The following is a 27,311-nucleotide window of genomic DNA, read 5'->3' on the forward strand; positions in this document are numbered from 1 at the left end:
TGACTACGTTGCGTTTTGTACCTGCCTCTGCTTCCTAAGGGAGAGGTCACTGCAAACGTTTCCTGCCCAGAAAAGCCGCGGGCTGAAGTGCCAACGCTGGCACTGTCAGGGCTGTTTTTTCCGTAGCTTAGTTAGCAGTTTAAAAGGTGATCTACCCTCCAAAGACCAATAAGTCTTCTGAAGGGTTCAGGACTAGTCTAACATCCAAAGCAGGACCTCAGACAGTCTCGGACCGTGTCTTCCTCCAGCCGGTCCCAGGCCATTTCTTCCTGAACCTCAATGTTGAGCGCTTTCAACTCAGCTGTGTCACTGAGCCAGGAATGAATATAAAGTATTTCGAGATGTAGAGATGGCTGAGATCAGAGACTTTTGCTGCAGAAAGAAGAGCTGAGTAGATGATACATGGTGCACAGGTCGAGGAGGGCGCTAGGAGATGGGCCACAGGCAAAGGCACTCCTAAGACCTTAAGAGTTTGAGCCGACTTGCATTGCCTTAGGAGAAAAGCCAAAAACGGTGCAGAGGGCAGCGTCCTGGCGGCGCATGGCCTGGCGCTGCCGACCACAGCGATGCCGCGCGCCCGCGCCCTGCCCCAGGTGGCCCCGTGCCGTGGGATCTCAGCCGACCTGCCCCGCGTGCGGGCATATGCGGGGGGGGGGACGGGACGGACAGTTTAGTCTTGAACTCGGTGCAAGCGCGTTCGCCCCACTCAGCCCCGCAGAAGCAGAGAAGCCTGGATGGTGGCATTAGAGCTGGGCTGGTGAGAAATGACCTCCTTATTTTGATTTTTCTGATCGTGTCCATTTTTCTTATTGTGTTGATGATTATTACTGTTTTTTCTTATTGTTTTGATTTTTATTACTGTTTTGATTTGTATTAGTTTTTATTTTTATTACTGTTTGGATTTTCATTACTGTTTTTTGATTTTTATGGCTGTTTTTATGACCTCCTCTCCGCATTTTCTGGGTGAAGCCTCTCCCCGTGAAGGCCGCTGCCAGCAGCAGCCGCGGGGCCGCCGTTATGGCGCCGCCTGGCGGCCGCTGCCAACCCGCGCAGCGCAGCGGGGCCGCAGCCACCTCCGCGCCCCGGCCCCGGCCCCGGCCCCGGCCCCGGCGCAGCCGGCCCGCGGTGGAGGGCGAGCCTCGGCCGGGGAGAAGGCCCGGGGTGAAGGGGGCGGGCCGGGAATCCCCAGCTGGCTGCGTGCCCCCGGCTTGCGCCGAGCGCTGGTTTACCTCTCGTGTGTGACCGTGAACTCACGCTTTATTCACAGATAACTCTCTTCACTGTTCTTAGGAGGAAAAAGAAGTGCATTCGGTACTTACAAGGAGAAGGACGCTGTGCCAGCCCAGTTTCTTCCGATGGAAGTGCTATAGACTCCCCTCCCTCTCCTCTGGACGCACTCCAATGCATCTCCTCTGCTTTTCCTTCAGACAAGCTCGCAGCCCCCGCTGACTCCGCACACAGAGAACAGCCCGACCCCTTCCCCGTCTCCGCTCACCTCCAAACCGCCACCTGCTCCTCCAGACTGACCACCAGGTGCTCTTCTGCGCCCGCAGAGTCCCCAGCGTACAGCGTGGCCTCCACGGGGACATAGTCCCGCGCGCCCTGCCGCATTGGCTGGGACACTGGGCACTTCGCTCTCTCCCACTTGGTTTCGCTGCCCACTGAAAAGGACCAGAGGCCCATCCAAATTCCCCGTCTCACTGTAAAACGTGCAGTTAGGCAACAGGATGACTTAAGGATGCTGGAAAACTCATTTGGGATTTTTTTTTGGGGTGGGGAGGGGTTAAAGATAGAAAAGCGATTTCAAAAAAAAGGTAAAAAGTAAGTACTTGCCAGAATTTAAAGTGCTGATGAGTAAACAAGCCTTTTGTCCCTGCCCTGTGCTGCTTTTTTTGTTTGTTTGGGTTTTTTCTTTTTTTACTGCATTATCTTCAAGTATGGCAGAAAGCAGAGACGAACTCCCCAGCTTGCTGCAGTAGATGGTAGGTGCTATCAACCTAAGACAGGCTTCCACTCCCTGCCTTCCGAGCTGCTTTCAAGTGTAGTCACTCACTCACAGATCTCTCATAGCCATTATACCACGGAGCTGGAAAAGCTGGAAAAGCTGGAATAGGAGCATTTTTTAAAAGCTCTTAAGTCTGAAAATTAAATGTAGCGATGCTAGCTTTCTGATCTGACCGGGCAATAGAGAAATGAAATATTTAAACCAACAAGGTGAATTTTTTAAACTTCTTGCGTGAGAACAGGAAGATGCTGTTTACAGGTACCGGGTCTCTGTGCTGACACGTCCCATCCCGCGAGCGTAGAGCGCGGCGGAGGGGAAGGGAGCGCTAACCAAGGAGCTCGGACCGGCCGCTGGAAGGCTCCGATGGTCAATTACTCGGTGCAGGGTCTCCCGTGCTGTTTGGAATTGTCCACTGCAGCCGTGGACAGCCAGAAATCTCACCAGACAGGCTGGGCCCAACCTCAAAAATCAGTTTGCTGCTACGGCCTCGACCCGGCTCTGCAGCTGGGCGGCGGCGGGCAGGGCAGGTGCGCGGGGAGCCCGCGGCCCGGGCAGGCTGGCCCGCGGCAGAGCCACCGCACCGTCCAGCAAGCCGCCGTCTGCGGAGCGGACGGGGCGGAGGAGAGGCGCGAGCTCTGCCGCCGCGCTCGGCTCGCCCCTTCCCCAGGGCAGCCTGGCAGCAGGACGGCACACTACCTGCTCCTCGCTCCAGCCGTCCGTCTGCGCCTACCCGCAGCCAGATCAGAACCCTTTTTTTCGTGATTTGGTGTGTAACTTTTTAAAAAAACCTTATTCTAGCTTTTTCTAAAAGATCCTCCCTCCCCCCCCGTGATGATGCCAAATGTTAACGTCTTCTCTCCAGCTTGAAAGCATTTACCAGTACCTGGTGGTTTATTTATATTTTGAGCTTGACAAACAAAAAACACTGTGGACAGACTGCGATCTCCCTGGACCGATGTAAATCCCAAATTAATCCAAGTTCTTGATTTGCTTCAGGTTTACCAGCTTCTCACAGAGACCACAGTCTAGTCCAGGGCAGAGCTCTTCCCGCTTGAAAGAAATAGATTCTAGACTGCTGAAGAGAAAAATACCACCATGCAGAGGTAGAGGGGGGTCTATTTTTTTCTACTTTACAGAATAGGTTTTAGAGTACTGAATACAAATTATGTAGTAATGTTATTGTAGGACTGCAAGAAATTTAAGATGACCTTTATAATGTGCAAAATATTTTTATATTTTTTTTCTTAATGCAAAAACACAAACCCTAATTTTTTACATTGGACTAAACATAACTTTTTAAACGAGTTTACGCCTCCAAAATTGAAAATTTAAAAAAAAAAAAAAACAAACCTGATTAGCCTGTAGACCAGCTTTGGGTTTATTCACTTTATTTAGGTACTTTTGCTTATAGTAGGCTAGATTTTTTAATTCCAGTTTTAGTTTAGAAGATCTAAACCTATTGCTTGATTTCTCTCCTGTGTAAATGTAACTTCAGAAGCACTGACTGAAAGCTACGTGCACAAACCTGAAAAGTTTGAAGAGAGTCGTTTTAAAGCCTGACAGAATCATTTTAACCCTTAGAGAAGTAGCATTACCTGAAGCGACTGCCACCTGTACACGTAGGCACGTACTTACTGCACTCAGAGGGTTACTGACATAGCACTAGATCAATACGCAATCTGCTCATTTTTAAATTATTTTAGCAAGCTTAGCCAACAGCATGCTCCTGTGCTGACCAGAGGAACTCGGCACAGTCTCGCCAGATCTGACATAGTCCCTTTTTATCACTTGAGTAAGAAAACCAAAAAAATGGCCTAAAACCCCCAGCTGCGCCTGGGCTCAGCGTTTGTCACTCTGCGGCCCTCTGACGGAAGGTGCTGTTCAAGTGTCAGCTACTGTAAACGCCACAGATGACAAATCGGCCACAGCGGCCCAGCGTAACTCAACGCTGGGTGTCAAGCTGGTGTAACTTAATACCCGGTGGGTATTTTGTGGTTGGATGAAACGCGTAACTTAGCAGCAAAGCAAAGGCAGGTACAAAAGAAACACCAGATGTGTCTAAATAACGCCAGAGGGAATTTAGGGGGGAGCCCTGAACAGTATTACCCTGTGCGTCCTGACCAAGGACCCAATAGTACCAGCGCACACACGCCGGCCGCCGCTCATTTCAGAATTCACCGGGACTTTCACCCCTTTATTTCAAGGCCCCTCTGGCCCCTCCAGGGCGGTGTGGTGCCTGCCTCGGTCCAGGGCACGCTGACCGGCAGAAGGCCCGGCTGTATCCCGGCCTCCTCTCGTCGTCGTTAGCCGGAGCAGTCGCACCCGTGTCCCAGCCCCGTGCTCTGCTCCGCACGGACAGGTTCGTAGCCAGGCCTTGCCCTGGGCTCTCAGCTACCACAGTACGAACTCCGACCAGCCGCCTGGTCTACTGCAACACAGGCCGTTTATACTGGTGTAGCTGAGAAATTGTAATTATTTTTTTTCCCCCCAAAACACACAAGATAAGGGAACTTTAAGCCGCCCCCTTCCAAGACAAAACAGCGAGCATGACCAACTTCTGTTACGTGCCCCATGGCTGATAACCAATGCCAAAACAAAGTTACTTTTATTAAAACCAAAAATGTGTCTTTAGAAATGCTACATGAAGTGTTACTAGTCTCTGTTAATACGCTTTTTTAATAGAAGGAAAACTTTGCCCTTAAGTTTTTATCGCAACAAGAATTTTTTTTTTTAGTTCTTTTACAGCAATTTCAACTCCTCCTGAAATACATATTTGAACTCCTGAAATCAGTTTGAATGTAGAAGTCATGGAAGTACCACTTCATTAAACCAAGTAAAACCACTGTATGTATGTAGCAGGGATAAATGTTTTGCAGCTGTACTTTCATTTGTCCAATGACTATCCATCATTTGTTGTAATTTTTTTTACTTCGAGTTTGTATTTTTTGGCTTTTATGTTCAAAATATGTTTATAGCTTTATAAATAAAGTAACTGCCAGACTGGCTATTCAAAATAGGCCACTGGAAGTTATAATCTTATCCAACTGTCAAATAACTATTTCTTAGAATTCAAGAGGATTCCTGCTTTTTTTTTTTCCCCCTTGAGCATTTGCACGTTAAGTAGTTTTTAGAATAATTTCCAATAGTCTTCAGTGGGTAAGACTGAAATAGTTAACCACAACTAAAAAAAATACCTTCTTCTACCATCCCTACTGACACCTTGCCTTCCCTCCCCCCACACTTCATCACTTCAGCCAAGAAGAGCTACCCCTGCTCATGTCATGGCTTTAAAAAAAGTAAACGTTAAGCCAGCACCATGCAAGTTCAACAGCAACGCTGAGTTTAACAGTGGGAAATTGCCAAGTCTCTCCCCCTTTTCAGAATTTCCAAGTACGCAGCTGAGACAGTACTACAGGGGAATTTCAATTAGAGAAAATAAGTTGCATGGAATCCTAACTACCAGGGCTACGAAGAGTGCTGGGACCTGCCGCAGCTGTATCACGCTTTGAGCGCCCGGAGGAGCCCTTTCTCCTGCACGCTGTGTGCTGTACCTCCACACTGGCACCAGCATCAACAGCCAACTGGCACAACCCTGGAGCTTCAGCAGAAGCCCCGCCATTACAGCATTCGGCCACCAAAGGTTCGGTTTTAGGCAAGCTCTTCTAATAATTAGCAGGTCCTACCCCGGGCCGGCAGGTGTCTGTTACACAGGCATGGCAAACAATGCAGAAGCAAGGTAATGAGGAGGACAAACTGCGTGCCTTCGGCTCCTCCTCACCCCACGGCATAGCGAGGCATCGTGTGAGGCAGCGGCTGCTAACAAACACGGAGCCCAGCCTGATGAGCAGCACCTAAAGGAATTTATACAGGCTTCCACCAGCGAACACAATTACAGCGTAGCCTTCTCCAGTAGCAACGCAGCACTCCAAGGACAAACTGGTGCGTTCTGGAACACTAGTTTTACACACAGATAGATTTATTTCTTGTAAGAATGCAGGATAAGCTGAATATTAAACCACAAATATAGCCACAGAAGGAACCGTCATCAGAAGATTTCCTCTAGTAGCACTTTTAACCAGAGGTGTATCGTTTGCAGGACAGGATGGGGGAAAGGCTTCCTCAGGTCCCAGTCCAGCACTGGAGTATTTTATGCCCACTGACGATCTATAATATGCCCACACAATCTGCACACAAAGGCAAGCCCAGCAACCTCATGAATAAGCAGATGTGAGCAGCAGCTGCATCCAAAGCAGGGGTTTGAACGCTGCGTTAGAGCAAGTTATGAATGCTTTCATTAATAGTTACATCAAAGATTACCTAAAAGCTGCTAAGCCATCAAAAAACATCCATCTGGATTGCTTGCTATTTAACTTCTGACTTAGTCTGAGAAGTTGCCCACTCTGCCTGACTAGTGGCTTGCCTTAGTCATTTAACAAAATCTTTACATCTGTTTTATTTCAATTAACCACTGCCTCAGCGCTATGATTTGTACACTCAGTGATAAGTTTTGAATAACTAGAACCATTTGCAAACAAAAGTTTAAAAGCCCTTTATTAATTCAGAAGTGAAACACTGATATTTAAAGTGAGATAAGTATGTTTATTAAGGTTCATTCTACTCTAAGGTTTATACAGAGAATGGAATGCAATACAAGCTAAGAGCACACCTCAAAGATCTACCACACAACCATCCCCTACTCCCTATAAGGGAACTGTAAAAAAAAATAAAAATCAGAAAACCAGTTACTGTTTAACTAGTTGCAAGTGGCTTTGTCCAAAGAAGTTAAGCCTGATATTGCATTAGCTTTGTATGCAATAATGAAGTCTCTACAAGCTGAAGTATCACGTACAAAGGCCTAAGATTTCCTGTGGACACATGAAACCATGTTTTAAAGAGCTACATCACAAGGGTTGTTTAAAATTGCCTAAAAATGAGCCACTAATGGCATGCACAGGTCAATAATATTAACTTTGGTAAAGTCAGTCATTTTTGGTCAAACCCGGACTCCACTTTTAACAGTAACATGTATAAAAGCACACCCATCCTGTGCATAAAGCAACGCACTTTTCCTTTGCTACCAGCTAGAGGCAGGTCTTCAAGACATGGTTGAAGTATTCAAATTTAACTGTCAGGAGCTTGCTTAGTTCTAGATCACATCTTTCACTAGTCTATAAGGCAAGACTAACAGGACAAGAAAGTGGTCAGATACTTTTTCCTTTTTTTGTTAAAGGCAGGACAAAAACCATCTTGAAAGTTATATAGCTTTACGTAATACTAATTTTCCCCCCCACAATGTTTTTGGAAGAAATCCAGTAACTTTTTTTACTTTACGTAGTTCCCCAAGACACATTCTAGTTTGTTTTTCTTTCTGAAGCTATCGATACCCTGTAAATACAAGTGTTTTGTTCTTGAGGAAGAAGTCACAGGCGGTTTTATTTACAATGGAGTCTATCTTTAGCATTGTAACTGGACTTGAACAGTTTAAAAGTGTAATGAAAATGACAACCTTAAGTGCTACTTTCCATACAGAATCCACACTTAGTTCAGTTTTATTCATTGCAGAGTAAAGTAAAAAGACATCCAATTACACTAGTAAAAACTCAGAAGATTTAAATTTGTACTCAAAAAAACACTACACATGCAAAGGGACCAATATCCTGCTAACACAACTTCATTTGCTGCTGCATTTGTCTAATATTAACAATTATGAACAGAGCAGTGCAACTAGTATTTGGAACAATCCTTACAGTGTTCGAGTGTCAGGCACAATACTTCACTTCTCTTCACACCACTGGTTCTCTTTACGTACCTAAAAGAAGATTTTAACTATTAATATGTTGCAGTGAACTTCTAAAAGGTAGCTGTAAATTTCCATAAGCATTCAGGATTACTTATTCCAGGAAGGCATAGACTTGGAAGCAGCTTTGATCTTTCATGCAGGGTTTCTAATTAGAAAGTCAGTCTTCCAAACTGAGCTGTTGATCAATATAATCCAAGACATTTATTTCTCATGCCTAGATTTGATCAAAACTGAATTTTTTCAACCAAGTAAAGCAAATGGACTAGCTTAAGACTCAATTGCTTGTTTCGTGACATAGCACTGAAGACAAACCTAAGTGTACAACTTATTGCCTTCATATTTAAACAAGGCATCTTGTTCCGATCTTTCCCAGTTCGGCCATTTTGCAATTGGTTTGTTGTTCAAGTTCTAAGATAAATGAGCTCATTAAAGACAAGAATCCAACCAGCTTACCTTGCTAGCCACATGCAATAATGCATCTTCAGCATTCTTACTACAGCTCCAAAACAGCAAACTAAGGCCCCCACAAACAATCCTACACATTTTCTTACCAGACACGTTTGAGCTAGGAAGTCAGTATCCTTTGTTTTGACCTTTTCAGGTAATGGGCTGCAAGCGCTGTAGGCACTGAAAGGTCTTCCACCACTAGCAACCCAATCATGAGGAGCTGATGCATTAGTTTACATTTATTGTTAACAAATCAGTTGCATCACACCTTAAGTTATGAAGCACCACACAATAATTCAGCACAAAACCAGCTAAATTATAGTTAAACCCAGATCAAGTACCTGTGCTTCTTCCTCCTCAGTGAAGTCATTCTTAATATTGAATGTCTTGCGAATTTCTTCTGGAGTTTTCCCCTTGATCATGTTTGCAACTGTCTTGCACGTGACATCAAGCAAACCTTTGATGTCCAAGTAATTTGCAGCCTGTAGAAGAGTTTCCAAATTTAAAGCTCCCATATCAATACTCTGCCTCTTATAGATGTACTACCAAAGTTATGCCTATGCTGAAATTATAGAATACGGTAACTGCAAACAGATCATCTCCACTTTGAGAAGCTTCTAGCTAGAACCTTGAAGTAACAGTACCTAAAACTTGCTTGCTAAACAGAAGGGAAAGTCATTTGTACCATGAAAGACACCCCTTCCCCCTCCTCTTACAAAGGGCTTTCAGAAGCCCGCAAGCATTCAAGATCTTCAGTGTTGAAGTGCTGTTAACTAGCTAAGACAAGTCATGTTGTCTCAGTACCACATACGGTACAAATTTTAAAAGTCAAAACTAGATTTTAATTTGGATGCGGATCTCCAGAACTTCATTTCTAGTAGTAAGCCCTCAATTAAGACTCAAGAGCCACAAGAATAAAGACATCCACAGGGCCCTGTATTGAGAAAAGGATATTAACTGATAAATGAGCAAGTATAGATTAATGCCTACCATTAGGTTAACAAGCACTCTAATATCCTCAACAAGTTTAGCCAGTAGTTTGCCAGAACTACTTGCCCTCCCCACATCCCCCCCATGAAGAAGTTATTCAATAAGCATAAAGATTTTGTCAAGCACACAAGTAGAGCGCACTTCACAGGCACAGCCTTTACGCTTCTTGAACGTACTTACCAGGATAAGTTCAAAAAGTGTTCCTTGGTCTACTTTCAGAAACTCTTGATCCCACACAGGGATGTCATCTGTTCTTTTTTCTTTGTTCTCATCGTCCTCAGGAGGAGGTGGATCATCCTTGTGATGGGTGCACCACTGAATCACCTAATTATGGTTTTGATATTAAAGTTTTATCCCAATGATTCTCCCATTAGGCCCCCACTATAACTTAACTTCATTTTAGAAGAACTGTACCCTTTTCTCTAGATTAATATTAGAATCCTGTATGAACATGCTCCATCACCCAATATTTTCATCTTAGAACAATTGATCCCCAATCCTGAAGTACAACAGCCTTCAAGAATCCATCTGAGACAGTAGCTAGATAATTACTTACAATCTTAAAGGTCAGCTGCTGGTGTTCTGAAGTTATTCAACCCTGTGCTAACACACATAAGACTGTACAAAGGAAACCTAAACCTCATTTTGCAGTGTTTAATCTGTTTGCAGAAACATAATTCTTAAGCAGAATACTACATAGGGGAAGAGCATAGAGTGGTAATAGCTACCAGCAGGACATGTTCACCACAGCACAAAGTTCACCTGGCAAAGGCTTGCGTGTTCCCAAGCTTGCCTTTTTTTTTTTTAAACACCACCATCTCCTCACCCAGACAATTAAAGGAGTAGGGATCTACTGCAAGTAAAATACTGTTCCATTTTGCCAATCCAAGAGACTTCACAAGTTTGAAGTTATTTATGTGTATGTTCACTAGGAAATAATTCCTAACCCTGCGTTTAGCCCAAAACAGTCCAGTGCTTATTTTGGCACTTGCTACGTCAGCGCAAAAAGCATCTTAGAAGACAGCAACATACTTTTTTGCTTTTCTCACTTGACCCAACAATAATCATGGTCTATTACAAATTTAATACCACCGAGTGTGTACAGTGTCTCTTAAGCACTGCAACTGAAACACAGGCATGGCTACTGCCAGTTACTCTCACCACTGCCTGTCCCTTAATCCTTTCTCCTAACATATGGATCTCACAAACAGCCACCTCAGTTCACAGAATCCAATTAAAATCAATGCTTCCATACCATGAAATACTAGTGCGCACAGATGTCCACCACTTCAGCACCTTAGGAAGCCTGTCTGGCCTCCAGCTGCTGTTCCAGAAGGTCACCCCTGTAGGTCTTCTGCCATTATCTGTCTGCCAGCCTCACCCCAGTTCCCAGATACCCTGAATGTCTGTGTTCATGCACCTCAAGTTGGTTAAGCTTGTAGCTAGCACATGAAAAGTATCTTTAATAGTTCATAACATGCAACTCCAACGTGAATTTCACATTTTGTTACTGCCATACAACACTACCACTTTCAGCATCTTACCTTTTTTAAGATAGCTGCATTAACATTTGGAAGAGGGACTGGGTCATCATCACCTTCATCATCCATTCCCAAATCTAAAAATGGAAATATGACTAAGCAATTGGCAGGCAAAACCATTCACTCCTTTCTGAACTACGCCGCTTCACCAATTCCCCACTATTTTAACACCACTGAGGCTGAATGGATTGGTAGCAAAGGACCTCTAACTGGTGAAGTCAGCAGCTTTTAAAAAGCTCCAGTGAGGCTTTGTGGAGCCACGGCTGCCTTACAGATATTAGGTTATACCAAGTTTAGGCTTAGTACCTAATAAGGCTACCTCATCAGATGAGAGCATCAATAAACCATCAGTTAAGCAGTCAGTTACTTGCTCGAGCCGAACCTGCTAGTTCAGTGTTCTGGGAATAGGATATGTTGAAGAATCAAGTATTTATGTATTTTTACCACTTTCAACAGTTCAATCCACAAGCTAAACCAAAGTGTTCCAACTTAGATCTCCCATTCAATTTATTATTAAATAAGAATTTAGATCTACTGTGACAAATAGAGACCGTGTTTTGTCCTCTATAGGAGCAGCAAATACTGTAGCCACAGAGACACCACATATCTGGCCTCTGAAGCACTTGTACAGATTCTTACCAGCTGAAGAAGTTTGCTTTTTTGATTGAAGGATTTGTGCCGCTGTCTTAGCATGCATTTATAAGCATGCTTCTGATACTCCTTGTTTTAAAAGCCTGTCAGCATGCTCAATGCAGGTTTGGATAAAGTTTGTCACTTTGTCCCCTTGATACAATTAAGGAATCAAAGTAAAAACTGAGATAAAAACATAAAGTTTCAACTTGATACACAGAACAAATACCACACACAAATGCTAACAGCTGTCAAAAATTAACATCTTGTAATTACTTATGTAATCGAGTAACTACACAGACCTTCACTCATTATATGCACAGATGAGCCAATTCTACATCACCAACTAACTTAATTTTTAAGAACAAACGACTGTCACACCATCATCACTGATCAAGTTTGTGCACAATTAAAATAGCATGTACTGTTGTATTTATGCAAGTCAACTACTGTTATTATTAGTGGAATACTAATTAGTACTACTACTTGTTTGGAATAAGTGACTTCATAGATTCAGAAACTAAAATACTGACGTTAAAGGGCACTGCATACATCACCAATTAATGGAAACTTCAAATGCATACTTTGAACATGGTGGCAGATACTAGTGTAGGAAGTGACCAGTCCAAAATTGTTGGTATGGGGAAATAGTTCAAGCAATATCTCAAGTGTAGTCAACTCTGCTCAACTTGTCCCCACCACCTCCAAAACAGCAATTTCATCTGTTACCAGAAAATTGATGATACTTCATTGGTGATCTCGTGATGCTTGATACAACCCCACCTTTCAGCTCTTCCCCTTTCAGCTGCAGCACCCAACACACAAAACTGTTGATTAACTGATGCTGAAATAGCTGTACTGCAAATGCATTTCATCTGTACTAGGAGGCTGGTTCTCACCCAGATTAGCAAGAGGCTAGTTTGTGGTGCTTGTGTAACTTCCCTTTCATCAACACCTGAGTGTCACTAAACACTGGCAGCAACACAGCTTCTGCATGAGAAAACTGAGAAGAATTGTGTTCCCTAATGTATTCCACCCGATTGCTGTTTCCTGCTCATGTTGCTAGTCATGTTCAACAGCACCTTATTACCAGAACAAAAGTATTCAATGGTTGGAGTACTTCAACCTTATTTTTATTGCTCTTATGTATAAGGTGTCACAACCAGACAAAGATTTATACCCAAGAACATCATTTTAACTACATCTATAGCAAGATATTTTTTTTTCTAAGTTAATTAATGAATACACTCAAAAACTGGAAAAAAACACCAGTAAACAATGAGGATTTGCACTGGAGGGATTAGACACAGTTTGCTCTGTATCCTAGCCATCTGGCAGATTTCCCCTCCCCCGCCACGAGTTCTTTTGTTTCAAATTTATGTCAGCAGGAGATCAGAACTGAGTATTTATCCCAAATAATTTAACTGCATCCATAAGCTCCCAATACAGGTTTCACTTTAGCTCTTTCTTCATTGCACTGGTTTATGATTTCCCACCCCATTTGAAAGATACTTACATCGTAAGACTGGTTTGTATGATTAAATAAACTTAGTTTTTAGTATTATTAGATGCTCTGTTTGCTTAACTTTTATAAAACTGAAGTAGGCTGCAGGCAAGGCAGCAGGGTGCTGATATTTTACTAGCCTCCCTGGAAGTCCTCTTAACAAAAGGATTGAACTTTAAGCTTTTTGCAAGAACACATCCACCCAAAACAGTTGAAGCTACAACAGCAATTGTTCCAGCTGCTCTGACATAAGACAGCAAGCTGCTTCACAGGAATCCTGTTTCAGCACAGTACCGGTTTGTCTCCTTTGGTCACAATTCCTGTTCAAGAGGCTTCCTTGAACACACTGCTATCTCTGCACGAGCTAGCGATCCTCAGGCTTCATACTCTTACCTTCCAGCATAGTCTTTATAGTTACAGACTGTTTTGCAATTTCAACATCAACTTCAAAGATTTCTCCATCTGAACTCTGCAGTTTAATTGAAGGCATCTACAAGAGAAGGACAGTTATTTCCACACAATTTTCAGCAAATGTTACAAGTTTACCTCAGATCTACATTACCTTTATTATTTATATTGGTTCTTACTAACAGCAGACAGCCCAGTGCCACTTAAAGCACACTCAGATTATTCACTGCTTGAATCAACAGGCCTAAATTCATTAATCCTCATGCTTAAGAAACAGGGATTGACAGAAAGAAGCCCAAAGCAATTTAAAGAGAACTTTTCTCTTAATTTGAAAGCATAAAATACACAAGATTCATTAGTCAATACAGCTTACATTTTTTATAGTGCAACACTAGAGCTATCTTTCTCTTCAATTAACCTTCAACACCACCTCCAAAACACTACTTGTCTTCAAATCCAAACAACTGCTACTCACTTTGACTACCGAAATGAAGTCAGATCTCAAAAGCGGTTTTCAAATGATAGCCTCTGGAACAGAATCACATAAGTGAGGTTGGAAGGAACCCCTCTAGGCAGAGTCTAGTCCAGCCTCCCTCGCTCAAGTCAAACAGACCAGGTTACTCAGGACCAAAGGCTTTCCTTCAGAAAAGTGTTTGGTTTTCTGAAGAGATTAAAAAGCAATGTACCACTAGAAGGAAGGCCTTCAGCACTCAATACTACGCTTACAAAGTAGGAAGTTAGATCGGCGCTTTGTTAGCATTAGGAAAGACTAAGATGACTACGCATTTTAACAAAGGTTTTCAAACAAACTGTGGTAAGACCTACAATAGAAGCAGCAGACTTCAAAGATGTCACCAGCAGGAAAATAAAGCTTACAAGGATGCATCTTTCCAGATATTTAACAACTCTAACCCAGAAGTAATGCACTTGATACAGCAGCTAGTAGGTTACAACTTCTGCCTGAAAGGACACATGAAGTCTGTTTGGGTATCGCTGCACTTGAATCAACTGACTTGAAGGACATGATAACATTAACTGTCCGGCCACATAAATTTTATAAATCAGTTCTCAACAAACTAGTAGGATGTGCTACAGTAAGTTCCTTTACCACTCAAAATATTTGTTAGCAGCAGACCATTGCAACAGTTTCATTTTTTTTCCCTCAAGTTACCTGCTTAAACATCTCTAAAGCAGTATTTGTAAATACAGCCTGCAAGGCACTGTAAAGAGAAGCTCTAGAAGTTGCAAATTAACTTCAGTTAATTTTCAAGTGTTCTTCCCCAACCAAACCTAAGAGCTAGGCATACCAGTTCCTTACAGTAGTACTTGAACTACCAAAATTGAATTAGCTGGACCACTTTCAGCAAACTTACATTATCCTTCTTTAAAGGCCTCCTGTAGCTCATCAGTACGGCTGAGCCTGACAGTACTGCAACAAACCCCATCCAATGGAGGCCAGCCAAAGGACGTTATTAAGCAGCTCGCACCAGCCTGAAGTCCTCATTGCTTTAATTTCCATTTGGCAGAGCGAGTAGCTAGTTAATGTTTACACAGTCATGTAACCCTATATGACAGCGCTACTTCTAGTTAAGATGGGTGTTCTGGAGGGACACCGTCATGATTGTTCCAAAGATACAAATACATATAGACAAAAATAAAATTCTGATTAAAACTAAGTTCCGAGTTGGTAGTTTGAACGATGCTCTGAAAAATAACGATCTAGACCTGCATTTCAGATTTAACGCATCTGTTCTTGTGGTGATTGCCTGAGAGCACTCAAGAACAAACCCAGCTTCAGACGCCAGCCTCCCCGTGCTGGTGTCTAGCATTACATAATGCTGCACAACGGAGCCAGCGCCACAGGGATGCTGCCCAAACCAGTCCAGCCCCTGCAAGGATCATTGCACTGAGACCCTTGTATCACCCAAGCCCACTTTTATCAAGACCTTTAGGTTACTGCTAAGAGTCTGAATCAGGTAGAATGAAGTTAATCTACTGCCTTATCACTGATAACAGATCACGATTTCAGCCAAATTTCGTTATTTTTAGACCACAGAGCACAGCCTCCTGGAAGAAAAAAAAAGTCATTTTTAGCAAACTGCAATACAGCTCTGGAAATAGACAGGCCTTGGATAGCAACACAACTGGGTGACTAAGCAGCCTCGTCCTAAAAGCTCTATTCGACAACAGCAAAACAGGTTGGGAGCTAGTCAAAAGACAAACCTGAATTACAACAGTAATTTGCATGAATAAGCCTGAAACGCGGAGCTCAGCCCTCTAAAACAGCGCTACTGAGCAACTCCATGGCTCCCAGGCCATTCCGGCTGGATGCCCGCTCCTTCCGCCTCCACCTCCCCGTGTCACTGCGTGTAACGCCGCATTTATTTACTGAAGTCACACCCGAGCCCCTCCGCTCGCGCCGCCGCCCCAGAGCTCCCCCCGCTACGAAGAGATACTCGGGGTGCCCTGGAGCAGCCCCACGGGGGGAGGAGGAGGGGGGGTCCGGCTCCGCAGGCGCTGCGCGGCCCGGGGCGGGGATCGCCCCCGCTTTATTTACCAGACCCCGCAGCCGCCTCTCGCCCCCCCCCCCCAAGGGGGCCCACGGGCGCTTCAGCCCCGCATTGCCCAGGAAGGGCTCAGGCCTCGGCCCGCCCCCTCAGCGGCCCTCCCAGCCCACCGCCTGGGAGCCCCGCCGCCACGGCCGCCCGCGCCCAGCGGGGCCAGGCCGGGCCGCGGGGCCCATTCGACGGGGGAAGCGGGCCCGGCCTCTGCCGCCGCCTCGAGCACCCATCCCATCCCCGCCCCGCCGGCTCCGAGCGGCCCCCCGGGCTCGCAGGCCTCACCGTGAGGCGGCGGCGTCCGGCTGGGCGCTGACTGGACCTGGCGGCGGCGGCGGCGGCGCTCGGGGCCCAACTGCGGCGGCGGCTTTATAGGGCGGGGGAGGGGTGCGGGGGAAGGACCCGCCTCTCGCTGCCTCGCAACCGCCGGGCTGTCGGCCGCGAACGCCTGAGCAAAACACCCGGCCCTGGCTCCCGAACGGCGCGGAGCGCGGCTGACGGTAAAAAAACGGACCCGCGCCGCCCTTCGCGGGGCGGGGAGGGGGGAAGCGGAGCCGAAACGAGGCGGGGGAGCGAACAGGCCGCCGTCGGGTCTTTCAGGCAGCAGCGCGGCCGCGCCCGGAGCCGCAGAATGGGCGGGGGCGCCTGGCGCGGGCCAACGGCTGCGGCCCTCCCCCGCCCTCCGCGCCCCTGAGGGGCCGCCACGGCCGTGGCCCGGCCCGGTGCTGGGCCCGGTGCCCGGCGCTGGGGAGAGCCGGGCCTGTGCCGCCGCCCGCGAAGGGGAGCGGGGCGTCCCTGTGGAAACCACCCGGGATGGCGAAGGGTGCCGGTGCGGCGGGCGGCCTGCGGTATCTGGAGGCCGGCCCGGTGCCCTCTCCTCGGGAAACAACCGGCCAGCGGGCACGGCTGTCATCGTGTGTGCTTGAAAACGGTACTTGAGAGTAACCCAGACTGGTCACTACAAGCCCACGTTAGGTGTTTTCCTTCTAGCGGGGTTTCACGGGGAGAAAGCCCGAGGGGTGCGGGAGCCCCCGTGAGGGGAGCTGAAGGCCGGGAGCTGGGTAAGGCTGCCTCTGCTTGCGGTAGCGTCTTGCATCTAAATACAGTGAAATGCGACCTGCAGTGGCTACTCAGGCAGCAGAAAACATTTTAACTACAAAACTGCACTGAAAAACTGGCTGATTTCAAATTGTTACAATAACAGGTTGCTCTCCTCAAGTGGAAATACGTGAGTGACAGCTCAGGACAGTTCATGGTGCTAGAAATGGATTTAGGTCTAACTAGCAGTCACTGAACACCTACTCCAGCTCCCACCAGGAATTTTAGACAGCTACAGCTCTGCCCATGGCCGGAGCCCATTAGAGCATCTCTGGACAGCAGCTGCGCAAGGAGCCACCAGGCTGGAGGAGCGGACTAGGAGCCAGGAACCACCGAAATGCGGCCAAAGCAGTGCTGCATTTAGCGGTGTACCCCAGCACAGGTAATGTTTCCTGAAGGGTCAAGAATATGTGCTAGATAGCGACAGGCATTAGGTTTTCAGAAAAAGAGAGATCTGAAGGGTTTTGCTCAGTGAGGAAGGCAGACCAGGGTATGGGTGCACCAAAGTAACCGTGAGGTGCCCGGGGTTCTGCGTTGTGCCGTCACACACAGCACTCTTTCCACACTACTCTGTTGAGCCTGGGTTTGCATCAGCTGTCCATGGCAAAGTGGCTCTTAAGTAGTTAAGATATTTACACATTGACAACCCATGATTATTACAATTTGCTTTACTTCAAATCTTAATGAAAAATGTTTCTAGAACTGAAGTACGTTTTCACAGCACTTCAATGCAGACATAGCCAGGCTACCTGGAAGCAGACTGGTACCTGCAACAGCATTGTACTGCAGAGCACAAGTACAGCATAAGTCCCAGCTTTCCCTTTCCTTAGGGTCCCAGAGAATCCCAGGCTGTGCACCACACACCTTATTGAAGAAATGACAGTCATACCTGCTAGAAAATATCTTCTAACATGAAGAATTTTCCTGAGATTCAGAAATTCCCAGTTCAGAAGCTTGCTTTGCTGATTTAGTTTAGTGGTGGCTTAGTGGCTGGACTTGGCAGTGTTAGGTTAATGGTTGGACTTAATGATCTTAAAGGGCTTTTCCAACCTAAATGATTCTATGATTGCGGAGTCCACAGCCCAGGACAGTAGCCTAGCCACGGAAGTATTGAGTCTTTCTTTCCTTAGTTTTCTACCTGAGTGCCATAACCAGTGAGACTGCAAATACTATAGTATGTAATATTAAATAGTCCGTTGGTTAGGGCTGACTCCCTGGAGAGATGGAAGACTCAAATACAGACTCTCAGCCAGGAAGAACCTCTGAGAGCTCAGGTGACAGCGAGGCTATTCTACATCGGGTCATACCACTTAAAGAGGCTTCTACATAAATTCCGAAGAACTGTTGGAGATGACTGCCTGACTTGGGAATCTTGTTTCATGGGCTTTAGGATGCCGAGCAGCTCGTTAGTTAGAGCACATTTGAAGATGACTCTGAGGAACCTGATCTGACTTTGAAGATGGAGCTAAACCCTCCGTGGTCCCTTTCAGCCTGAATTACTGTACGCTTCTGTAACATGCACTTCAGTGGAACTCTTCGTATCAGCTGAGTGAGCATCCGAAGATGTCAGGTGATGCTTTTACAGCAGACTTTGATGCCAACAGAGGTTTCTCAAAGATCCTGGTATTAGTAACGAGATAAGCTGTTTGTTCACCATTCATCAGGAATTAATTATCATTCTTTTAATATATATATGTCTCACATATATGTGTAAAGCCTCCAAACTATGCCTAGTGTGACCTTTTGATTGTAGTATCATCACATTTACCTCTTTCTTCTCAGTCACTCCATCTTGTACTCCGGTGCTGAGAACCACATTCACCACACTAAAAAAAAAAAAAACAAAACCAATACTGCGTTTATTTTCCTTAAATGTTCTTTTTTAATTTATATTAAAACTCCTTGGTTTGGAGGATCAGACAATGACAGAAGGTGGTCTGTGGAAAATGTATCTGCAAATCCTAAATCCCCTTTCCCAATGCTGCCAAAGACCATGGCTTCTGATTTGGCTCATGATCAGCGAGCACAAGCTCTCAGACTGCAAATCAGGCTCAGCAGAGGGGGGATGGGGTTTGCTCTCTGCAATAAGACAAATTAATAAAATCTAGGAACAGGCTGAAAGCTAAGTTCCATGCTTAATTATGATCTGTGTATGGATTTGAATTCAAAGCGATGCTGTTGATGAGCTTTATACTTGATACAGCTCTCTACAGCTTTCTAAAGGAGAAAATTCAGTCCATGGTGGACTTCGAATTTAGCTGTCGAATTAGAAGTCTGGGAAAGTTAAAACAACAAAAACACCCCATACCCAAAAAAAGTGGCAGATGGCCGTCACAGATATTCTATAATAACACGACAGCCACCTCCCACTGTGCCCTACATATCGTACAATGAACCGCCCCAGCTAGTCCAGATGCTTTCTGTTATCTGTCGTGAAAAAGCAGCTGCTGCAGCGTTGATAGCCAAAGTCCTGCCAGTAAGTCAGTATTAATAACACGAAAGACTCATCCTTCACTAAAGCTGCAAGGCAAAGAACAAGATTTTTCAAAAACGGGTGTCCCAATTTCAATTGTTACGTACATAGGTAATCATTGCAATGCAAATAATCCTAAACCTAAGCATTGCCACCCTGAGCCGTAAAGATAATTGCACCATGTATCAGCCACAGATAACTTACAATTAAGGGCCTTTTACCACTGAGAACCCAGAGGAGGAAGGGAGAAGCTTAACACTAAAGCAAATACCTGAAAAGATTGCAGCAACCAAGATCAGTGCAAGCTTGATTGAACGCTTACCAGATCCAGAGGAGCTCTGACCTACATACTTGCAGCATCACTGGGCTGCGGGTGAAGCCAGCTGAGCCGCGACGCAGCCGCAGGGGGAAGGGGGCTTTAACACGCTGAACATCAGAGGGCAGCCTCCCGGACACAGCACTGCATCTGCTCCACAGCCCTGGATTCTCTTCCTGGCTATTTCTCTCAGGCAAAAATTACTGTCCCCCGCAGCGCCTCCAAACACTTTGCATCTTCTGCTGTCACAGAGAAACTGTTTTTTGCTGCTGGTGGTGATTTACAGACTACGGTGATAACACACTGATTGTTTTTCAATACCACAAGCATGACGGGGGATTGTCAAAGCCAAGTGAGAACCAGGCTTGAGAGATCTCCACTTTGCTCCATCAACAAGCTGGGAAACTTGGCAGAACTCAGCCTGGATTCCTGAACCGCAGGGATGGGGGACTGGCACGGGCTGGACTCAAGGGTCCCGAGAGCACAGGGCTCTAGCAGAGAGAGCCGGGTGTGATTTGCTGGAAAGTGAGGCGTGACCGTCGAAGCTGAACAAGAACCTAATCTACATGTAGGGGATAATGAGACTTGCAGCAAAAATCCTCCTTTTTTTCAGGAATACAAAAGATGGGGAACATTTTTTAAAATAAACGGCCACATCGACAAGGGAAAAAATGAGAAGTGGCTGGATCAGCGTAAAAACAGAAAACATCGGAATTATTCACGTGAGATAAATGGTAGAAAGACATTGCTGAGCTCAAAGGCCTGTGCCACTGTTGTTTAAAGCAATCTTGCAACAACACAGCAGAAGAGGAAAATTCTTGTTCTCAGTATAACTCTGGAAAAAGCTAATTGTTGTGTTTCCACTTTATCGGTACTTGTGTTACAGGAGCATCCTTGAGAAGGTGTCCAAGTCATACCGCAGCAACGCAGGACGGTGGGTGGCAGAGCCCACCAGCTGGATGAGAATCCGATTAACGCTGTGTCGGGGTTTAACCCCGGCCGGCACTAAGCACCCCCCAGCCACTCGCTCACTCCCCCCCCGGTGGGATGGGGGAGAGAAATGGAAAAGTGAGAAAACTCACGGGTTGAGATAAAGACAGTTTAATGGGTGAAGCAAAAGCCGCGCACGCAAGCAAAGCAAGACAAGGAATTCATTCCCTCCTTCCCATCGGCAGGCAGGTGTTCAGCCATCCTCAGGAAAGCAGGGCTCCATCACGCCTAACGGTTACTTGGGAAGACAAACGCCATCACACCAAACGTCCCCCCCTTCCTTCTTCGTCCCCCAGCTTTACATGCTGAGTATGACGTCATGGCGTAGGACATCCCTTTGGTCAGCTGGGGTCAGCTGTCCTGGCTGTGCTCCCTCCCAGCTCCCTGTGCCCCCCAGCTGCTCGCTGGTGGGGCGGGGTGAGGAGCAGAAAAGACCTTGACTCTGTGTAAGCACTGCTCAGCAGGAACAAACACGTCCCTGTGTTATCGACACTGTTTCCAGCACAAATCTAAAGCGTAGCCCCATACCAGCTACTCTGAAGAAAATTAACACTTCCCCAGCCAAAACCAGCACACGCTGGCAGACTGACAGAACTCAGTAACCAAATGCTGCCAAGCAGGCGACACCAACTGCTTTTTGTCTTGATCAGCTTCTGTTTCTTCCTCTACTAACACTCCTATTCCCCTTACATAATGACAGGGATTCAAGATCGTTTAGAAGACTAAAGATGGGGAGGGGGGGGATTAAAAATAGAAACACCCCTCCCTCAAGCGTATTTGCAGCACCTACTTCCCAACCGCATCCTCCCTCCACCTCCCCGTGCTTTAACAGACCCATTTTTGTGCCGTTGGCGCCCGAGCATCCTCGAAACCGCCGGGACGGCTCGGAAGGAGCCCGGCGCGGATCCTGCCCGTGCTGCGGCCGCGTTCGTGCCGAGGAAGGTGCTGCCGGGGCCGCGTTCCCCACCCCCGGCCCGGCCCGGCCCGGTCCGGCTGCCGAGCCGCGGCCCGGCCCGGCGGGAGCGGGCAGCCCCCGGCGGCGGCGGGGGGGCAGCGGCGGGGCGCAGCCGCGCGGTGGCGCCGGGGCCGCGCCCTGGGAGGGGAGGCTGCAGAGGCGAGGAGCGGGCTTGCTGCGAGGGGCGAGGTATAAAACCGCGAACGTCCCCGAGAACCCAGCGTCAGTCGGTGAATTAGGTTGGCTTTAAAGGGTTGCACGGCACCGGCCCTCAACCTTGGAGCTGTTCCAGGTCCAAAAAGCAGATTCCGGGCTGCTTCCGACGCCACAGATGATAAAGAGCAGTTGTTTTGAGGTTTCAAAGACCATGGGAATAAATATAGCATGTTTCAGAAGTCAGGCTAATTCGAAGCATTTTAAAAAAAAGATGGCAGGGAAAAAGGAACAGTCTAGTGCCATTTTGAGCTGGCTGAGCTAAAGCTAGATAAAGTCATGACCGGACACAAGGCAGAACCCATCACCAGCCTTTCTTTGAGAAGGGGAAGAAAGGAGAACAGGCTCCCGCGGAGCTGCGGCACCCCCTCTCCTGGGCAGGGGTCCCCGCTTCCACAGCGGTGGGCTGCGTTCCTCTTCCCCGAGGACAAACGCAACAGAAAAGGAGCAAAGCTGCCTGCAAAGCGGGTCAAGCGTGGAACGGGCACCGTAAGAGCTTCTCAGACAAGGCTCCTCCAGGGCCCCCCCCTTTTTCTTTATAAAGTAAGAGGCAGCAGAGAGCAGTGGTCACTGACCGCTCTTGCACTGCCTGCTACGATAAAGAAGGGGTTTTCACAGCAAGTTTTATGATTAGGCAGGGGGGCGGTGGGTGTTTTTTCCAACTCCTGAAAAATAAAGGCAGTTGGGAGCCAGGCTAAAGCCTTTCAGCCCAATCGATCATGCAATTACCAGTACACTCCTCTTTGATAGTTCAGCACTTTTGGTTTTAAATGAATAATCCTGAAACAGTTTATATATTTAATGAAAATAAAAAAAACCCCCAACCCCTCCAAATAGAACAGTTGTTTTTAGGGGAAATCTGATGAGGAAGATGTATACAGAAGTCAACAAGAGGACCAAATAGCAAAGGTTTAGTTTGATTTATACAACCCTACGCAATGATACAAGTGTCTGCAAAACGGAGTCTTCTCATCAGAAGCACCTGCCTGCAAGTTTTCATCCGGGATTCTCACCCCTAATCCTGCTGCTCCTCTTCCATCACGGGTCGCAGGGCAGCGTAGTCTGGCACGATGCAGCCGTCGGCAAGGTCAGCAAAAGCAAACCGATGCTGGTTTGAAGCTATTAGAACACATACCCAGCCCCCGCCATTTATTTCTAGTTGATGTTTTGCAAACCACAACCAAAGTCTTGACAGCTTCACAGCACTTCGAAGAACGAGCCAAGAAGATAACCACCGATCCTGAGCCTCGCGTACCGTAACCCAGTAAGATGCTGTTTTAAACACAGGACCGTCAGCTGGACAGGACCTGGCGCTGCCCCTGAAGCAGCACGAGCACCAGTGCCAGCTCAGCTGTGGCTTTTTCGAGCCCAGCCCTGAAAACTTCCAAGACTGGCTATCCTGCAGCCTCGCTAGTCAACCTGCTCCCGTGCTACAGTGCCCTCCGATTCTAAAAGCTACTACATCTAACCTGGTTTCGTATGTTCCCCGTACGTTGGCTAATTATCTATACATAATACTTAGGTACTGTTAGTGATTAATGTTATATACACTAGCAGCGATCAGTTTAACCTTCATCCACAAGCAGTTCTGTTCACCATAGAGTAATTAAGAGATCAGGAGGTGTAGTTCAATCCATCTTAAAGAATAAAGCTTTTAAGCCACAGCACAAGTTTTGAAAGGCTAAAACATGCAGCACCGCTTAATTTAAAACCAAAAGTGTTGTTTCAGCCTTTTTTTCCTGTCTATACGCCAAAGCACTCTGGTCCCTTGCTCAAGAGAGCAGCTTGCCTTTATTCTCATCCAAAAGGAGCACGGCCAAACGAATTAGAGCACCAAAATAACTTTTTCAAAAACCACAGTAGGCTGACTCATGAATGCTTACTCCGCAGGGCTTTTTTAGTGTATTCATGGGTACCAAAAGGTTTCTATTAACACTTTACCCGTTTCCAACCTTCTCCTGGGACTTGCAGAGAGCCAATACTCTGTGCAGTGACTGCTGTAGCATGCGGAAGGCACCCTACGCGTTCTGCAAGACTTCAAAAACCATTCCTTTAACCTTTAACCCCTAAAACCTATCCTGAGTTTCCATGAGTGCTCAGCATATAGATAAAAAAAAGTAGCAATTAAAGAGTAAGTGATAAGCGAGTGTGTGACAGGTGCATAAGGAAGCGGTGAGAGCGGAGCCACATCTTCAAGGAACTGAATTTGGAGCAGCATGTAATTTGAAATTCAAAATTGTGATTTGATCACACTTGCCTCTTCTTACAGACCATTTTGCCAGAACGACCAAGCGCATGTACCCTTGGGCCCGCTCCTGAGGTCACAGCTCCTCCAGCAGCAGGAACTGCGCTCCAGTATTACTGAGGGAACGAAGGGGTGAGGGGAAAAACAGAGGGATGTGTTTATGGAACTATGAAAACAGGCCCAAAATAAACCTAGCACTTGCGCAACAGTTTTGGTTTTGTAGCGTACATGAGGAAATCCTTTGCCTTTAAGATTCAGGCTGAATTTCTGAATTGCCAGAGCAAAGACTTTGTCCCAGGCTCTTAATGAACAATTACTTTATGAAAATGACTTTCAGTTTTTAAGCTTACTACTATAGAAAAGAAAAAGAAAATCCCTCACGCAGAACACGGAAGCGTGGATTAGCAGGTATCAGTAATGCTCAGATGTCTTTTCTCCGCTAACATTTCCAGATGGACTTTTGATACTAAACCAGACTGAAATACAGGCAGATGAAGTGTCAGGGCTTTCATCAGCAGTATGTATGCTCCCCACCTTTTTCCCAAGGCAGAATTGACTCCGTTATCATCCAGACACAGGGAAGAACAGGGCAACTGGCTCTGTGTGTCGTCACTTGCCCGCACGTCAAGTATCCTCCCAGGGTATTGCCAGAAGATCTAAAATAGGGAACGCTGCCCAAGCATTCGAAGCAGGGAGACTGAACGTGTATGCAAATGTCAGCAGCTGGAAACAATCTGACAGGAGCAGAGCCCAGGAGCACATGCGCTGATTTACCTTGGAGAAAATGTCCACCTGTGCAGACAGCATTCCCCGTCGGTCACCGAGGGAGCAGGGCTGCTGCGGCAGCCAGCCCCGCTCCCGGGGGCTCTGCGGAAGCGGGACACCAGGGCAGCCGAGCCCCCGGGGATCGCTGGCCCGGAGGCGATGGGTAGAGCAGCCGTAGGAGGAGGGAACAAAGCACAGATCGGAACAGGCAGAGGGAAGGTGCAGAAAGGTGCGAAGGGGAAAAACCCGGCAAAGCTACACACTTCAAATCCGTCTCATTTTTCCTTTCAAAAACAACATTACTGAATGTTTTCCTGTGTAGGAGTGTAATTTCGTCTCTTGGTTTTGACCCAGTGACCCCCTAGTTCAGAAGGACAGGCCTCCACAAATGAAGGGTGTTTACATCAGTCTGATACACAAGTTCAGAGAAATGGCCAAATGACAGGACACCAGCAAGCCTGACTTAAGTAAAATGTAATGTAGAAAGCTCAACCCCCCCCATCTGTCCACCACCAGGATTCTACTGACTCTATCCAAATCCTGAGAAACAGAAGAAAAACGGAGAAGTTCTTAGTAGAAAAGTGTGACGTTTCATTCAGGACAGCCTTCTGACAAGTCATATCCCAAGGTTGGCCCTCCTCACTGACCCCCGGGTTTAACTATCCTGCTTCAAAAAATATGGTTGAACCACCACAGTATGGGATTTCCAGCTACTCCCATTTCATGGAAGTTACCAGTTTTTGTAGTGAAGAAGGAAACATCAACACTGACCTCGGAAACAAGTACAAACCCTAATTATGCTCATTTCTCTGCAGCCAGCATCATCACAGTTTGAAGTGAAGGAAGTTTTGCTCAGGTGAACTTTAATCCACCGGCTACCAATAAATCAGACAGTAATTACTTCTGCTTGAAGTTTTCTTTCTCCTCTTGAATCTCCCAAACATGCTTTTAGCTGGTTAGTACTGCTGCTGGCCAGTCTCCATCAGAGTAACACTTTTTTGTTCACACTGTGATATTCCCAATGAAATCGTCCAGCGGCCAGTCACAGCATAATTATGGGGGGAAAGTGCAAAAACTGGAGCGACTTTCAACATTTTCCACTGACAACTGCTTGCATTTGTGTACGGCAACTGAACAAATGAACTGACTGCTCCCCCGCCAATTAAAGTCACAGGGAAAAGAGAAAATAGGGCAAAGTCATTACTCCTGAAGGAATGGTGTCAATTAAAGCACAAAGTTCTGTCTACAAAAACATTTACAGAGAACGGCAAGCGAAAGGAATTTAAAGTGAACTACTCTCTGCAGCAAAGGATTTTTTTTAATGGCGATCAAAGCAAAAGTTCCCGATACACTAAAAAAAGACACTTCAGATGCACTTATTTTTAGTACGCACTTCTTCCTGTAAGAGATCAAACTGCAGAAGCCTGAGCGCTCTCCAGAAACCATTTGGAACCCAACCTACAGGACAAGTCTGAATTTTTGCTGAAGAAAAAAGCAACCACTCAAGCCTTTCAGAAAAGGGATGAAGTAAGGCTTGGTGAAACGCAGCACCTTCTCTGCAAGTCAGAGAATTCAGCCGTCTTCCAGCAGACAAGCAAGAAAGCCCCCCAAAAGTACGTCTAGGACTACGCCTCCAGGTAAGTTGGACACTTGCAAAGTTTCTGTACACTCCCTTAGAAGTAAACAGTGTACAAAAAAAAAATCCTGTATGTTGTTGCGGAGTCTACCTTGTGCCCAAGGAATTTAAAGTCTCTTAAACAACAGGAATATTAGGAGTCCTCTATTAAGACATACCTGGCCATTGTTTTAAGACCTGTCCATTAAGTTGCAAGCACAAGCCTTAAGGCGGCATAAAATTTGAATTTCCGTTTTGAACAAAATAATCAAATCAGGATTCAAATTCTGAAACAAATTAGTAGGAAGGAAATATTTTAACAGAAGTTAACATAAAACACATACCACTGTTTTTCAGAAGGGAAGCTTGGGCAATACACGTAGTACTACATTTCAAGTTATTTCCTTTAATATTTAGAAAACTGATTTTATTCTTAGTTTTTCAGAAAATGATTTTAAGTATTAGCACCTACATTGTAAATTACTCAAACTTAGATTTACACTTGAAAAAAAGCCACACTCAATCAATTAAGTTATCCTATATTCTTCCATTTTTGAATATTTCAGTAGAGCACCAAGAGGGAAAGAGCGCAACGTGTCAGTAATGAGCGAGCTCTGTCCTCAGCTGCATGACATCAATGACCAGGCACCTCCCTGGGACAGAATTCAAAAGGTCAGAGTTTCCCAGCACACTCCAATCACCTTCGTTTTAGTTATTTAAGGTGGAAATTTCTATGCAAGTTTATAAAACCCATCCAG

At 46.1% G+C, this 27,311-nt stretch overlaps 2 protein-coding genes and 1 long non-coding RNA gene across 12 annotated transcripts in view; 2 read left to right on the plus strand and 1 right to left on the minus strand.

The window, feature by feature from the left end:
• Positions 1-7,463, plus strand: part of TCF7 (transcription factor 7) — a 77,558-nt gene extending 70,095 nt beyond the window's left edge. For 3 of the 6 annotated variants that reach the window (XM_087753965.1, XM_087753967.1, XM_087753966.1), the window contains one exon: positions 1,291-7,463. In XM_087753965.1, the coding sequence (XP_087610091.1) occupies positions 1,291-1,591 (301 nt within the window). In that variant the 3' untranslated portion in view covers positions 1,592-7,463. Of the gene's footprint in view, positions 1-1,267 lie in introns of all 6 variants that reach the window. The other 3 variants (XM_087753968.1, XM_087753970.1, XM_087753969.1) reach the window with 2 other exon arrangements.
• Positions 6,540-16,302, minus strand: SKP1 (S-phase kinase associated protein 1). Of its 3 annotated transcripts, none has more exons than XM_087753973.1 (6): positions 16,169-16,302; positions 13,311-13,407; positions 10,787-10,860; positions 9,423-9,566; positions 8,594-8,734; positions 6,540-7,814 (listed from the first exon to the last, which is right to left on the minus strand). In XM_087753973.1, the coding sequence occupies exons 2-6, from the start codon at positions 13,405-13,407 to the stop codon at positions 7,779-7,781; spliced, it is 492 nt and encodes a 163-aa protein (XP_087610099.1). In that variant the 5' UTR covers positions 16,169-16,302; the 3' UTR covers positions 6,540-7,778. The 3 variants fall into 3 exon arrangements, with proteins under 3 accessions (XP_087610099.1, XP_087610101.1, XP_087610100.1); XM_087753975.1 differs by lacking the exon at positions 16,169-16,302 and adding an exon at positions 11,423-11,566 and having other exon boundaries at positions 13,311-13,384; XM_087753974.1 differs by lacking the exon at positions 16,169-16,302 and adding an exon at positions 11,423-11,596 and having other exon boundaries at positions 13,311-13,380.
• On the plus strand, positions 16,264-27,230 carry LOC148056167 (uncharacterized). Of its 3 annotated transcripts, none has more exons than XR_015703894.1 (3): positions 16,264-16,383; positions 17,088-18,551; positions 24,198-27,230. It is a non-coding gene; the product is annotated as an uncharacterized LOC148056167 (long non-coding RNA). The 3 variants fall into 3 exon arrangements; XR_015703895.1 differs by lacking the exon at positions 16,264-16,383 and having other exon boundaries at positions 16,565-17,363; positions 18,372-18,551; XR_015703893.1 differs by lacking the exon at positions 16,264-16,383 and adding an exon at positions 16,565-16,814.
• The last annotated feature ends 81 nt before the right edge of the window (positions 27,231-27,311 follow it).

Source organism: Nipponia nippon, unplaced genomic scaffold (assembly GCF_047370975.1).
Source record: "Nipponia nippon isolate SJK-2023a ecotype South Korea unplaced genomic scaffold, ASM4737097v1 scaffold_17, whole genome shotgun sequence".
In the NCBI taxonomy this organism is placed as follows: Eukaryota; Metazoa; Chordata; class Aves; order Pelecaniformes; family Threskiornithidae; genus Nipponia; species Nipponia nippon.